Source organism: Budorcas taxicolor, chromosome 14 (genome assembly GCF_023091745.1).
Source record: "Budorcas taxicolor isolate Tak-1 chromosome 14, Takin1.1, whole genome shotgun sequence".
Lineage (NCBI taxonomy): Eukaryota > Metazoa > Chordata > Mammalia > Artiodactyla > Bovidae > Budorcas > Budorcas taxicolor.
Window position 1 is genome coordinate 82664276 of NC_068923.1, and position 15578 is coordinate 82679853.

At 37.5% G+C, this 15578-nt stretch overlaps 1 protein-coding gene across 1 annotated transcript in view; it reads right to left on the reverse strand.

Annotated features, from left to right (window-relative positions):
- Positions 1–285: 285 nt before the first annotated feature.
- The window catches only part of ESRP1 (epithelial splicing regulatory protein 1), a 48093-nt gene continuing 32800 nt past the window's right edge, over positions 286–15578 (reverse strand). The window contains exons 14-15 of the mRNA XM_052651770.1: positions 3472–3622; positions 286–360 (exon numbers count right to left, since the gene is read on the reverse strand). Of these exons, the coding sequence (XP_052507730.1) occupies positions 286–360; positions 3472–3622 (226 nt within the window). The remainder of the gene's footprint in view (positions 361–3471; positions 3623–15578) is intronic.

The window sequence follows — 15578 nt, forward strand, 5'->3', positions numbered from 1 at the left end:
TTAAAATAAAATAATTTCCAAATGGAAGTTTTCCCTTACGCCAAAATAACATACAACCGCTTCCATATATATCGCTTAGATACTAAGATGACAATCTTAATTTCAGTCTCCATTCCTTCCAAGATTTCTGTCATTTCTTATATCACATAAAGGGAAGAGAAGTCCCACCTGACTTAAAAAACATCGAGATTCTTGATCTCTCTTTGTTAGGCCCTTTATATAATTTAACTTCCACAGCATGGAGCCTTACCTTCTTTTCTGAGGATGATCTAACTGCTGGGGCCCTTAAATACAAACCCATTCTTTGGATAGAGTCCTGGCCTGGTCACTTGTGTGTACAAGTCCATCCTCGGTTGCATACTAAAAATGCAAGTTAAAACAAACAGGATCAAAAGATGGACAAACAATCACTACAGATGGTTAGTATTTCAACTGAATAGTTCTACCAACTGAATTACATACAGGACGTTAAAACCATAGGAAACAAGTTAACGCTGATACAAGCCACATAAGTAACTGTGAATCTCAAATCTTTTCTTACTTAACATGTCTAAATACCATAAAAATCTCTTCTAAGCGGGAAGTTAGATGAACATGCAGATAGAAAAAGAACAGTGTACCACAGCATTACCAAACAACTCAGATCTTGTTAACGATAGTTTCCATGACACCACGAGCATTAGCTGTGTTTGTAATATCAATCTAGTTCTCTCAGCAGCGCAGCAAGTTAAGAGCAGTGAGCGACCCAAAGAGATAATCACTAAAGTCAGTACTTGGAGGAGAAAAGAAAATTAGCACTATTGAAAATGCAAAGCCACTGACAGCAAAGGTTAATGCCAAGGGCAAATGAAAAAGTTAAAGGACTAATATAAGGATACCTAAGAGCCCATTTCAGAATAAGAGGTCCATCAACCAAAATAAAGACAAAGATTTACTTCCACGACCAGAATGACGTCCTCATCAGTAAACAGTTTTAGTTTGCCTTCATAAATTCAATTCTCATTCTATTAAATTTCATTTATCAAAATGGGCCTCACTCAGGTTAATTTACAAAAATGCAGATTTGATAGCAGAACCTATATCCTGCATCTTGCTTTAGTATCACAATTCTTCTCTTTTTGTTAATCAGCCCTTTCCAGCCCCTTCAACCCCAAATCAAATAAGGAAAAATTAAGTGGGAGTAGTTTTATAGAAAGAATTTTGCTGAGGAAAGGGGAACCATACATCTAAAAATTGAAAGTAACATTTATAAAAATGACATATACCATTATTATATATATATATATATGTATGTTTTAAAAGACAGAATCGGAAACCATAAAGAGATTTCATTCACTCATTCAAACAATTACCACCAAGGATTTGGTATTATTACCTACATAAATAAATTATGTAATTATGTAGGATAAATTTTAACCCAGAAATCAAATGAAGACCTCCCAATAAGTAAGCAACAGCAATGAAGGCCCCATATATAAAGATAGACATAAAGATTACACTTCAGAACAATTTTTTTTAAAAAGTCATCCACTGATTTTTTTATCTTGTGACAAAGCCATATCTAAAAGAATCTAGGGCTTCAGGGTTACTGGCCATTACTAAAACAACTGAGAACAGGCAAAAAGAAATAAGAAGGCAAGGACTCTTAAAGACAGCAGAAAATAAACTTTTAAGTAAGAGCAACATGAAACTAGGTTATATACAAAAGATTTCGAATGTATGCATTTTAACTACCTTAAAACTATTCAAGAATAATTTGATATGCTGAATTAGATAACTGAGGTTCCCATGTAATCCTAATTTATCTATCCAGTTCATAAATTCCAAGCACTTCAGAAATGAAGGCAAATGCCTTGAGACAAAATAGTCTGGCAGAATCTTTTTGCTTCTGATTATACTAGGTCTGCTCCAACACTGAATAATTCCCTAGAGGCTACTAGAAGATAAAATAACGTCAATCTGTAGTAGTTTATCTTAATTTTGAAGCCTGTAAATCTTTTAGCCATAAATCTAGAAATAACTGCTATTATGTGTTTGTGGTTTGATAAATACCCATTAGAAGAGCAGTTTTGTTTACTCTCATACAGTTTGTATGTATGACCACTTGACGCTATTCAGTTTGAATGTAATAAAAATTAATTAGTCAAAACAACTGGAAAATCATGGGAGAAAACACAAAACTCAAATGTATTCTCCATGTGATTTTATCTTTTCAATAGCCATTGGTAAAATTCTCTCTTCGTAATCTAGTGAATCAGATATGAAGTTTGGGAAGTAACTTTTTACCATTCCAAAGGATTCCAACAGGTAGGGAAGAAGCAAAGTATCTGCTGATCTCTGAAAAACAGCTATGTCTGCAAAGAATGTGCTAAGCCAAGCAGTAACAAAACATAACTTTTGTCCAATTTCATTCAGTCTTTCACTATCAGACATAGATTTTCTTCAATTGTCAAAAAATATCCCATGATGGTAAGTTGGTAGGTTTGGGGCATCCCCACTGACATTGCTTTAGCTGAGCTCCACAATCCTCCCCGATTTATGGATTTGTCGTTGTTGTTCAGTCGCCAAGTCATGTCCAACTCTTTGCGACTCCATGGTTCATGGACACCAATCTTGTAAACCTATTCTAAGAGTGCCAGTGCAACTGCGCCTGCAGGCAAAACCCTTATCGTTTTGTATGGTTAATGCTTTAGGACTTGATGATTAGCCCTACAAATGCTTCTCAACTCTAATGACTCAAGCAAGGCTCAGCTCCAAGAGGAAAGACCATTTTCGCTTTTAGTGCAAGTAAAAGACTGCAAGATACTGATTTTTAGACATGGTAGGAAGAAGGAGTTTGGGTCTAACCATGTGATTTAAGGAAGGAAAAGTATCCTCTCAGGTGAGATGAGAATAAGAACAACTGATGGACACAGGTAGCGTTCGAAAAATAGAAAAGAGTAAAAATCAGTTTCATTAGAGTTATCATAAAAGAAACACTTCCTACGGCTCTTTTCAAGAGTTACCATCTAAAGATTCATTGAGTCACCCTGTTTCTTCCATACCAGGCAGAAAGGACTCAGACTACTTTTTAAATACTCAAAGTCTCTTATTTTTTCGTTAGTCAACAATTTGACTTTGAAGAAAATTCCTTCTTAGCCAATCTTATTCTAGATGGAAAGACCCACACCACTGTGTGCATAAAGAGCTTTCTCAAAGTAGCCCAACCGAAAGAGAGAAAAAGAAAAGCACCTAAGATTAAGTGGAAGTAATTAAAATACCATGGAAGAGCCCTAATCCTTCCAAAGGGATGAGTTTGAAGTAAGCACTCAGATAATGAGTCCCCCCTGACTCTGGTTCTTCATAAAGCAAATCTATTTAAAAGCACTTGTACACACATGAGTTTCAGAGAATATTCCTGGCTGCATTCTTTAGGCACATCAGCTTAAGTAATAAGGGCACTTAAGTAGTTTTCTTCTTCAAGGTACTGACCTGGTAACCTTGGAAGAAGTTAAGAATTTCCTTAACTCCAGTATTGTAGGCCAGGCCCTGCATTCTGACCACCGTGCCAGGCTGTGGAGGGACACCGCTAAGATTAGCAGCTGTAGGGAAGTAGCCAAGACTATTGGGCGAACCTGGGGGGCTAAAGGGAGAGAAAGCACAATGAACCAATAGAAACAGACAATGTCTAATATTTACTCTAAAAACAATAGTTACTTAAAGAAACACTTTCTCAAGGTGACCTTTCTTAGAATTCTCAGTTCTCTCTCCCAAGGCAGGTAAGTACACCACAAGCTATTCTGTCCCCCGTTTCTACAAAAGCCCCGAGTTGGAAAGACAGAAGGGTTAATGCGGAGTTAGATGCAGGGTGTCCCCAGAGATCTGGTTCTGTCTGAGATTCTTAAGTGAAGGAAGGAGAGAAGGAAACTTCTGCAGCCACTCAACCACAGCACCACTTCCAAAGCCCAGCTCGTTGATGATTAACTGGCTAGTTACTAGGAATACTAAGGCAAGGAAAGTCAGGAACACAAAAGAGTAACAGAACCATAGCCAGAGACCAGAAGTATACAAAATGATCGCTTCCAAGAACACACTGTTCTCTCCCTGTATACAAGCAAATGCACAACAGTTAAGTACAGAACAATATGAGAGCAAAGTACTACAGCACCCATGAGTCATTCTTCCAACCGAACTGAAAAAGAAAGTGTGTGTTGGGGGAGGGGCCAAGTAAACCAGAAGGGATGCATAACAAATTACACTGCCCACCATTAACATGAGGGGGAACTGCTGGTGGGTGCTTTTAGTGTATCTGCAACAATTACCTCCAAGAAACACAAGCCACATGAATAACTAATCATTCTTTATGTAGTAACTCAAGTGATTACCATATTATGAAATTAGTTTCACCATGTCCCATACCAATCTGTTTTTCATTTAGTTGCCTGATACTTATATATGCACAGGGATTTTTTTTTTTAAGTTATTAGCTTAAAAGAGCAATAAAGATTCACAGCTTTAGATTATTAGCACAAATGATTCTAAGTAGGTAATTATCCCACTTCAAAGACAAGTAAACATAATGAAAGGGACTAAAAATTTTTGAAATTATCTACCCTACATAATCCTAACTGATGGCTTAACAGGAATGATACCAGATGATGGTGGATCCAATCATAGCCTCCATTTTGTTAGCGCAGTGACCTTGAACAAGTCATTTAATTTCTCTGAACTCCAATTTTATCATTTCTTAAACAGGAATGAAAACACTTCCTAGTTTCACAGAATTGTCCTTCAGCATCAATGACTTATCGTCTCGAAATACTCCACAAACCGTAAAACGCAGTAATTTGTTGTTCTGTTATTATTCTCACTCCTGCTATTCCCATCACCGTTCTTCCATTTCATCATATCTAAAATATGGAAGCCTGAAAATATCACTTGACATCAAGCTGCCCATAATCTGTCTCTAAAACAGTCATTGTCAACTCATCTGCATATACGAGTTACTTGGAGAGATTTTTACAGCTCTCTGCAAGGAGAGTCTGTTTAGAGACCAAAAGTCAATCTATGTGTAACTGTGAGCAGAGAGGGAATGCTGATCTTTAGGGCTGAGAGGGACTTTAGCCATCATTCAGCCACACCTTCTTGTTTTCACAGAGGTAGAAACGGAAACTACGAGTTAAATAATTTCCCGAAGGTCACACAACCAGTTAGCTCTTCACAAAACCAAAGAACTACCCAGATTTCTTAACTCCTAGCTCAATGCTTCCCCCCATACAGGCAGCATTCATTCAAAGCAGCAAGGTTACAAATATAAGATCAATGTACAAAATAAATCAATTACATTTCTGTATACTACAATAGGACTTCCCTTGTGGCTCAGCTGGTAAAGAATCCACCTGCAGTATGGGAGACCTAGGTTCAATCCCTGGGTTGCCCTGGAGAAAGGAAAGGCTACCCACTCCAGTATTCTGGCCGGGAGAATTCCGTGGACTACATATACAGTCTGTGGGGTCGCAAAGAGTCAGACACGACTGATCGACTTTCACATACATACATACACTACAGTGAACAACCCAAAAATGAAATAAGGAAAGCATTCATAATAGCATTAAAAGAACAAACTATTACAAAAAAAGTGACAAAGGAACAGCAAGACTTACACACTAAAAACTATGAAACACTGTTAAAAAATAGAAGTCATCTAAATAAATGGAAAGACAGTCTATGTTCATAAACAGACAATTTAATTTTGTTAAAATGGCAATACTCTAAGATTGTATAGATTTGATGAAATAGCTATGATATTCTGTCTTTTTCCCCCCGGACATCAACAAAACTGAAGGTAAAACATATATGGAATTACAAATGACCAAGAACATCCCAACTTTCTTGAAAAAGAGCAAAGTATTTTGAATTTCCTAAAAACTTTACTATAAAACTACAGTAATTTTGGTGTGGTACTTCCATAACGGTAGGCAAAGATCAATGGAATCAAATTTGAGAGGCTAGAAATAAACTTACATTTATGGTCAATTTATTTGCTTGTTTGTTAGCCCATGGGATCCCAGTTCCGAGACCAGGGATTGAACCCAAGGCCCTCAGCAATGAAAGCATGGAGTCAACACTAGGACTCACAGAAGTCCCTGGTCAACTGATTTTTGACAAGAGTTTCAGGATAATTTGATGAGAAAATAACTCTTTTCAGTAAACGGTGCTGAACAGTGAAATGTCTACATACAAAAGGATGAATTGAGACTTCTACCTTACTCTGTATAAAAAACTAATTCAAGATGGATAATACACCTAAGTACAAGAGCTAACACTATAAAACTCTTATAAGAATATGTAGTAATACATTTTCATGACCCTGCATTCTATATGACAAAACTGCATCAAAATTCACAACTTTGGGGGAATTAGTCCCTGGTGGCTCACATGATAAAGAATCTGCCTGCAATGCAGGAGACCTTGGTTCGATCCCTGGGTTGGGAAGATCCCCTGGAGAAGGGAAAGGCTACCTGCTCCAGTATTCTGGCCTGGAGAATTCCATGGACATACCAACAGGTCACAAAGAGTCAGACATGACTGAGCAACTAATACTTTCTACTTTGACTTTTTTCTTCTGGTGATCCAATGGTTAGGAATCCATGATTTTACTATGTGGTATGGCCAAAAACAAAACCCACCAAAACTTAAAAAACTTTTGTGCTTTAAAGGGCATCATCAAGAAAATGAAAAGACAACCCACAGACTGGGAGAAAATATTTGTAAGTCATATAAGATGTCGTACTTAGAATATATACAGAAACTTTACAACTAAAAAACAGTTAAGAAAAATTGCTCAATTAAAAAATGTGCAAAGGACTTCAATAAACTTTTCTCCAAAGAAAACGGGCGAATAGCTACATACAAAGTTACTCAAAATCAATAGTTAAAGAAATGTAAATCTAAACCATAATGAGATAGCAAATCCACACCCATGAAAAGTTAAAAGAGCTGAAAAGGGTGTAAAGAAAGGAAAAATGCCAGAACATTGTTAATGAGGATGTTAAGTTGGTGAAGCCCCTTTGGAAAATAAGTTTGGCTGTTTCTGAAAAGTTAAACATAAAGTTACCATATGACCCAGCAATTCTACTCCTATGAACATACCTAACTAAAGAAAGCTGAAAATCTAGGTCCACACAAAAACTTGAATGCAGATGTATACAGCAGTATTGATAGTCAGAGAGAACAGACAAGCCCAAGTGTCTGACAACTGATGATAAACTAAATGTTGTATACTCCTACAATGGAATACTGTTTAACCATAAAAAGGAATGAAAACTGTTGATCCACATTACAACATGAGTGAACCTCAAAAACAAGCTAAATCAAAGAAGCTAGTCATGAAAGACCACAAATGGCATTATTCTGTTTATATGAAACATCTGAACAGGCAAATCCATAGAAACAGAAAATAGATTCATAGTTATTTAGGGATGAGGAAGGGGCAAGTAAAGTGGGTAGAAGGGAAGCGAACTGGAGTTGCTACTAATGGACACCATAGTTCTTCTAGTGGTTACTCTAAAATTAAATTGTTAGAAGCACTTTACTAGTGGTTCAGTGGTTAAGACTGTTCCCACTGCAGCAGGGTATGGGATCAATCCCTTGGTTGGGAAACTTAAGATCCCAACATTCTGCGAAAAAAAAAAAAAAAGTCTCAGATGGACATAGTACCAATAATGTAGTGAAGTGAAGTCGCTCAGTCGTGTCTGACTCTTTGCGACCCCATGGACTGTAGCCTACCAGGCTCCTCCGTCCATGGGATTTTCCAGGTAAGAGTACTAGAGTGAGTTGCCATTTTCTTCTCCAGGAGATCTTCCCAATCCAGGGATCGAACCCAGGTCTCCCGCATTGCAGGCAGATGCTTTACCATCTGAGCCACCAGGGATAATGTAACCGGTACTCAAAAGCTGCAAAGATTCAAAAACTGATAGAACCACAAAGGAACCCAAGGTTTAGGGTCCAAATGAATGAGTCAACCCAACACTGAACACGGAATTCCTACAGGGCGTGGACAGACTGTATGAACTAACAAGGAGACTGCCCTTGAACTGCTAAGAAACCCTGTTGGGGCTGCCTGAACCAGCAAAGACCTGAGGGGAGGTGAGAAGAAATGAAGAGAAAAAGAAAACAGCATGGTGGGGGGGTTCTCCCCAAAGGTTTATTTTCAAAAGACTGCTAGAGCATCACAGTTATGCAGACACTGCTGCTGAGACTCAGTCAGCAGGTGACTCTGAGATCATATTAAGAAACTTCTGGAGCGAGGCTCAGAGGGAGGGGATATATGTATACTTGTGGCTGGAGTCAAACACATGAGTTATAAAGTGGAAGATCTCCCCCATGTTCTCTCTATGGATTTGAGTAATAACACTCAAACTCAATGAGGAGAAAAACTGGATTTCCCTGAGAAATTTATGACTTCTTTTCCTTTGAAATTATGAGTGTGCAATTCAAGTTTCCTCCTGCCCAAAGCCCATGATTGTTATCCCAATATTAATTTAACTGCCAGATTATCAAACATTTCCTATATTTTTATCAAGTCTTAATTTATATCACATTAAAAAAAAATACTCTGTATCCTAATACATCACTACAAATTCTTTTTCAGAACAGGGGAAGATATATGAAAACACTGAAGCCCAAGGTGTCTAACAACCAAGAAAACTAAATATATACTCTTTCAAAAACAGTTCTCATAATAATTACAAATTACCCGAGTGGCTCAGATGGTAAAGCATCTGCCTGCAATATGGGAGACCCAGGTTCAATCCCTGGGTTGGGAAGATCTCCTGGGGAAGGAAAGGGCAACCCACTCCAGTATTCCTGCCTGGAGAATCCCAGGGACGGAGGAGCCTGGTAGGCTACAGTCCATGGGGTTGCAAAGAGTTGGACACGACTGAGTGACTTCACTTCACTTCAAACATTGGCAACACGGATAGCATTCCAAAGTAGAAGCAGTTATAGCATGACAAAACAATGAAATGACTTGTCATATTTCTCTAGAGGACAAAGATCAAAAGCATTATCTACCTTATTAGAGAAAGAGGTTAAGGGAAAAGAAAATTAGAGGAGAGAATATACTCTCCTCTGAATGAGTCACAATAAATCAAAAACACATTAACACAGAAAACATCCTAAGAAGTCTTACAAAAAGAAATCTGGTTTCTACTTCCTTGCAAAATTACTGCACCGAGTCTTTGTTTAACAGTTATTAATACCCCTAGTGACATAAAGACCCTATATTTGGAAAGTGACTGGAGAAACAATGTTTTAATCCTAGCAAGTGTAAAGGCTGGAATCAATTTTCATTTGGAAATTTCTGAACTAACTTGTTCATCTGAAGTGAACAGTCTGAAGAAGGCTGACTTTGCAACATTCTTTTGAGCTTAATACTCATGTAGATGGACTGGGCAGTACACGCAGATCCTCCATTTCTGTTAGCTCTTTTTAAAGGCTACAAGTCTCTCTTTCCAAGTGCATCTCCCTCCTGGAGAAAGTTGAAGTAACCAACAAATATAAAAACACTTTGGAAGGAATAAAGAAATATTTCTAGAATTTTTCACTAAAATAGTAAGCAAATTTAGGCACTGTCAAAATTGTTTGGTAGCTAAACTTAAATTTACTCCAATTATGTTAAAGATTACAAAAATTTAAACCCCCTACTACATTTATCATAATATGTTCCAAATACATAGTAAAGTTACAGACTGCTTACTCAAAACAAGAATTGTCCCCACAAAGCTTCATTTTACATTTGAAAACTATATCCAACACCAGAAATTATTTTAAAAGTAATCTTTTTGTTTGATTTAAAGCACAAAATGATAACTGTTCTTACATATTTTGAGAACCACAACAGTTTAAAAAGTAGTATTTTGATGAAAAGTTGTAGATGAAGAAGCAAGCAAAACACACTGTGATCCATGCTACGTTACAACAATTTCCAGAGAGGCACATTTTATTGGGTTTTTGTTTTTTAAATGCACTTTTGTCTTATTTTTGAATAGGAACTGAGGACAACATTGAAAGGTACAAGCAAAAGGCAAGCAGGAAGACTCCATCACATTCTTTCCTCCCAAATCACACCCTGTCTGGAAGCAATCCCATTCTAGTTTTGTGGTTATTATGGTTTATTTTGAATTTAAATAATAAAATAAAAAGCATTACTCCATTATTAAATAAACTCATAGACAAGTGTCAGTTTTTCCTTTAAACCTACTTCAGTGCAATAAATATATACCAAGGAAATGCTTACATAGGGCAGTGGAGGCAAAGAGGCTTATTTTGTTTATCAAGATAGGCATATGTGTTCTAGTTAAGTTTATCTGCTTTAACTAAAGTTATCAATACTTCAGGGCTTCCCAGGTGGCAGAGTAATAAAGAATCTGCCTGCCAATGCAGGAGACCCAAGAGAGATGGGTTCGATCCCTGGGTCAGGAAGATCCCCTGGAGTAGGAAATGCAACCCACTCTAGGATTCTTGCCTGGAGAATCTCATGGACAGAGGAGCCTGACGGGCTGTAGTCCACGGGGTTGAGAAGAATCGAGTGCAACAACAGCATTAACGCTTAAGAATAAGGCGCTTAGAGATACACTGGGCACATAAATAGCAACACATGAAAGAAATGATGTCTAGGTTTCTGTGCTTTAAAATATCCTCAATATGATGACACCAGATTGGCAAAATACGGAGTAATAGATATATTCCCAAATTACTTGTTTGAAAATTTCTGTAATAGGTTTTTAAAAAGCTATGCTTGAAAATAACATTTTTAAGAAAAAGAATGGGGGGGGCGGGAAACTCTATATATTGAAGTCAATTAAGTGCTTTGAGTAATTAAAGCTTTTTCCTTGAAGTTAAGAATTTTAAGTATATTTTAAATTCCCTGAGTTACTCATTATATAAGGTCTTTAGTAAACAACTACTTCTTCCATGAAACTACACTGAATTCTCAGGCACTGATAGTATTGTCTATGGTCCACAACAGTTCTTGCTTATGTCATTTAGAAATGACATTCAAATCGGGAAAGAAAAAAAAAGTTGTTTCCACCAACAGAAATTGTCTGGCGCATCTTCATTATTGCATTGTCTGAAACTGCACTAATATCACATTTTACAACATTCTGGTGTCATTTTTGTCAAGGCTATGGTTTTTCCAGTGGTCATGTATGGATGTGAGAGTTGGACTGTGAAGAAGGCTGAGTGCCGAAGAATTGATGCTTTTGAACTGTGGTGTTGGAAAAGACTCTTAAGAGTCCCTTGGACTGCAAGGAGATCCAACCAGTCCATTCTGAAGGAGATCAGCCCTGGGATTTCTTTGGAAGGAACGATGCTAAAGCTGAAACTCCAATACTTTGGGCCACCTCATGCGAAGAGCTGACTCATTGGAAAAGACTCTGATGCTGGGAGGGATTGGGGGCAGGAGGAGAAGGGGACGACAGAGGATGAGATGGCTGGATGGCATCACTGACTCGATGAACGTGAGTCTAAGTGAACTCCTGGTGTGCTGTGATTCATGGGGTTGCAGAGAGTCGGACACGACTGAGCGACTGAACTGAACTGAGTGTCATTTCATTGCATGCTTAGTTCCAGCTTGCATTTGTGACACTAAGTATTTGTTATAAAATAAAAAGAAAATTTTAAAACAAGAATTCTTTCTTTTTCTTGGTCCTATCAGAAAGCTTTCAGCAAGTAAATGTGGCTTCCCCAGGGGCTCAGCGGAGAAGAATCTTCCTGCCAAGCAGGAGACATGGCTCAGTCCCTGGGTCAGCAAGATCCCCTGGATAAGGAAACAGCAACCCATTCCAGTGTTCTTTCCTGAGAAATCCCATGGACAGAGGAGCCTGGTGGGCTACAGTCCATGGGGTCACAAAGAGTTGGACACGACTTAGTGACTAAATGAGTTCAAGTGTATATGGAATGCCTCTGTACTGTTTGTTACATAGCGTGTGAACCTATATTTATCTCAATAAAACAAAGGCAACTGGAACAAGAAAGCCAAGCGCAAATGGAGGCATCTCTCAGAGGGTTGGAATTCTTTCGGTTCAAGTGCAAAGAATTTCAGAAGAGAATGAAAAAACGACATGACAAACCAAGCACTGCAGAATGTTTCACTATTTCTAAATATATGTATTTAATGCTTGGATAGAAAGCATTTCACATAACGAGTTATCCCAAGAAATAAAAGGATCCCCCATCCAACCCCCACCCTCTCTCATGGGCATGCAAATAAAGCATCCCTCATTAAAAATGTCAAGCACCCCCTTGCCCTCTACTTTGGTTCAAGGTGACTATGTTATTAGTTATGTGTCCTACAAAAGGCAAGGCAATGGATATACACAAGACATTTATGTTAATCCACCTTTCTTTAAATTATATGACATTTAGCTGAAGATCTAGCACGTTTCTCACCTGTGCTTATAGCTCTGATGCAAAAGAGAATATTCTTTTCTAAGAAAAATGAGAGGTCAGAACAAAAGGTAGGACTTTATGTAATAGGAGAGAAAAGGTGTAATGGGAGAGAAGTTTTGAGTGATAAGCAGGGTGGGCATCAACACTTCTTTTGTATCCTAGGCTAATCTCTGGCATACGGGTACCTGAAACCTTCTTTCAAGTGGAGAAAGAAAAAACCAATGTTCTTAAGCAGCAAACAGAACCACTTGTTTTAATTTCACTAGCTCTTCAAGATGCTGTTGTCACAGCCACACATTTAGACTGCTAGAAACTCATCTAGTAATAAACAAAAAGCAATTAACTGGTTCATTGCTTTTTTCCTTACATGTTCCTTAAGTAATCCAAATCCTTATGGTGAGAGATGCCATCAGTATATTCTCAGAGCAATACCCACTGGAAGATATACCAAGTAGGAGGAAATAAAATAAGAACAGATGCCCTCTAGCAGAAGGAGCCCTTTGAAGTCACTGACTTTGCACAGGGATGAATTCTGTCAGCTACCCTATGGCAGAAAGAGTTCATATTTTATTAATCCTAATATTCCAAATGTGTTACACACAGAGGTACTGAATAACAGATAAATTAATTAAAAACAGGTAAAAATCAGTATCATTTTCTGAGGGGCCTGCTTTTAAAAGTTTGCAAAATATGTTAGCATCTTTAAAGTAATGAACATATGGCATTAATTTGAAGTCAGACATACAGCTTTCATTTAAAAAGGGGAGGGACAACATCCTATGATAAACCATAATGGAAAAGAACAAGAAAAAGGAAATGTGTATAATTAATCACTTTGTTGTACAAGCAGAGATAAACAACACTGTAAATCAAATATACTTCAATAAAGTATTTTTTTAAAGTGTTTAAAAGTGTTTTTAAAGAATTTAAATTTATTTCTAATTTGAAAAGAGACAAACTCCAGAGCTTCCGATTTAATATCCTATTTTAGCCTGAAGTATGCTATCTCCCATTTTCCTACACATCAGTAAATAAGCCAAAATATACTTTTAACATTTACATTACAGAGTCATGTGAGGTTAGAAATTAGTGGTGTTCTCCCAAAACTATGAAATATTTGATGGCTTCTGGAATATTTTTTTTTAGATTATATCAGACTTTAAGTCTGGTTAACAGAACATTCCAATGTTTGAACACTTTGTTCGTGTGTTTAATTTCCTAGAATGAGGGAAATGAAAATTCAAATAATGAAACATACTAGGAGTTATTTGGAAATATTAATTTAAATACAACACACAAGCATGATTTAAAAATCCCACTTTTGTGGAATTGTTCCATAGAAGTATTTAACAATCAGTATGAGGTTTAATAGAGAAAGATACAGTTAGATGTCTATAAAAATACAGGAATTTTAAAATTATGACACGTTTTCATTCTTAGAAAGTTACATGAATGGGAAGTAACTTGTTAGTTATCATGGGAAGTTATAAGAGTGAGGTAAATTTGCAGATATTCCTTAGGCAAGCAGTCAGTGACATACTGGCAAGTTGAAAAGAAAACCAAGCATATGTTATGTCACATTATTTACAAGCACACAGATGTTCTCAAATTGATAACTGAGGTTACTTTTGGACTTAGAGTTATGTAAAATCTGAATCTACTTTTACCACTACTTCTATCCTCTTAGACTTAATAAGGAGGACATTACAAACTTTAAAACTACTGGTAGAAAAAAATTACAGGAACTATTAAGCCATAAATCAGTTTCTCTTGCCTTTGGGGCTTCAGTTCCAGACTTAAGCTCGCAACTCACTATGATGGGAAACTATTTCTAAGAGATTCCTTCTTTTAACAGTGTCTAGAGAGCAAGGCAATGATGGAACTGGATGCTCTCCAAGTGTATCACAGGCACAAGAAAGTGCCCCCGACACCCAGGGGCACAGAGCATCCCACTCCTGGCATTCTGATGGCACAAGAAAGACCAAGATCTTTCTTATAACCAGAGCCGCTACCAGCAAGTGACTGTTACAGGCTCCAGAGAAGCTGACAGATTGGGACTGGAGTGGGTGCCTGACAGTACTCAACCCAGAATAATTACTCATGCTTCTGGACCTTTTCAAATTTTCAAAAGATGGTCAGCTGATGATTATCATGCTTTCTCACTGTTCTTCCCCAATAAAGAAAAATGTCAATATTTTCCATTTAAAAACAAGAATGAAAGTTTTTAAAATTCCTAAAAAAATAAATTTATTGGCTGCAAGCTTCACTGCCACCAAGATCTCAGTGTTCTCGCTCCCTGTGAGGAAGCTGTAGATGGAGAGGGCACGGAAATACAGTGGGATTGGGAATTCCCTGGTGGCCCAGAGGCTAGGATGCCACACCCCACTGCAGGGGACTCAGGTTTGATCCCTAGTCGAGAAACTAAGATCCCGAAAGCCATGCCGCAAGGCCAACGAAACTCCCCAGCCAAACAAACAAACAACAAAAATAAAAAGCCACAGTGTGGCAAAACTCTAGAGATCAGACAGTTAAGTTCCAGGTCAAAACCTCACAGGTACATTGGTGGATGTATTCAACACATCTATTTTAAATAGGTTGAGAAGGCAAAAACAAGGCCCTTGTGTACCTTAAAAAAGAATTTTGAGCAATATTGCTTGTGCCAAAGTAAAATTTTTATTTTAATAAAGTGAACTGGTTAGTAACTAAACAAAGATTTAAAATTTTTTCTGAAAAGAAGATTGAGAATGAGAAGTTATTATATATCCAAGTTAGAATCACAGGCAATCAGACCTGGGAGGTACTCAGGGACTCCAGAAACATGGCTGATCCCATCACTGTTTAAAAACCAGAAAGGTTAAGTGAACTGCTGCGGGTAGAAGAGATGAGACTGATGAATTTCTCTCCATTATATCCTGTTGCCTCCAAGAAATTGAGAACAACTAAAAACAATCAGATTTAAAATATGTTGAGTCTAAGAAAGTACTGAAAAATCTCATTCTGGACTTTAGTAAAGCCTTAGAGGGGAAAGAATGCAAGCCCTATAAAATTTAAGACAGTTTTTATCTACTTTGGGCTGACACGAATCCTTAAAAATTAACTGCCTTCACCACAGATTGTCTTGTTTTGTAATTCACTCACATGAT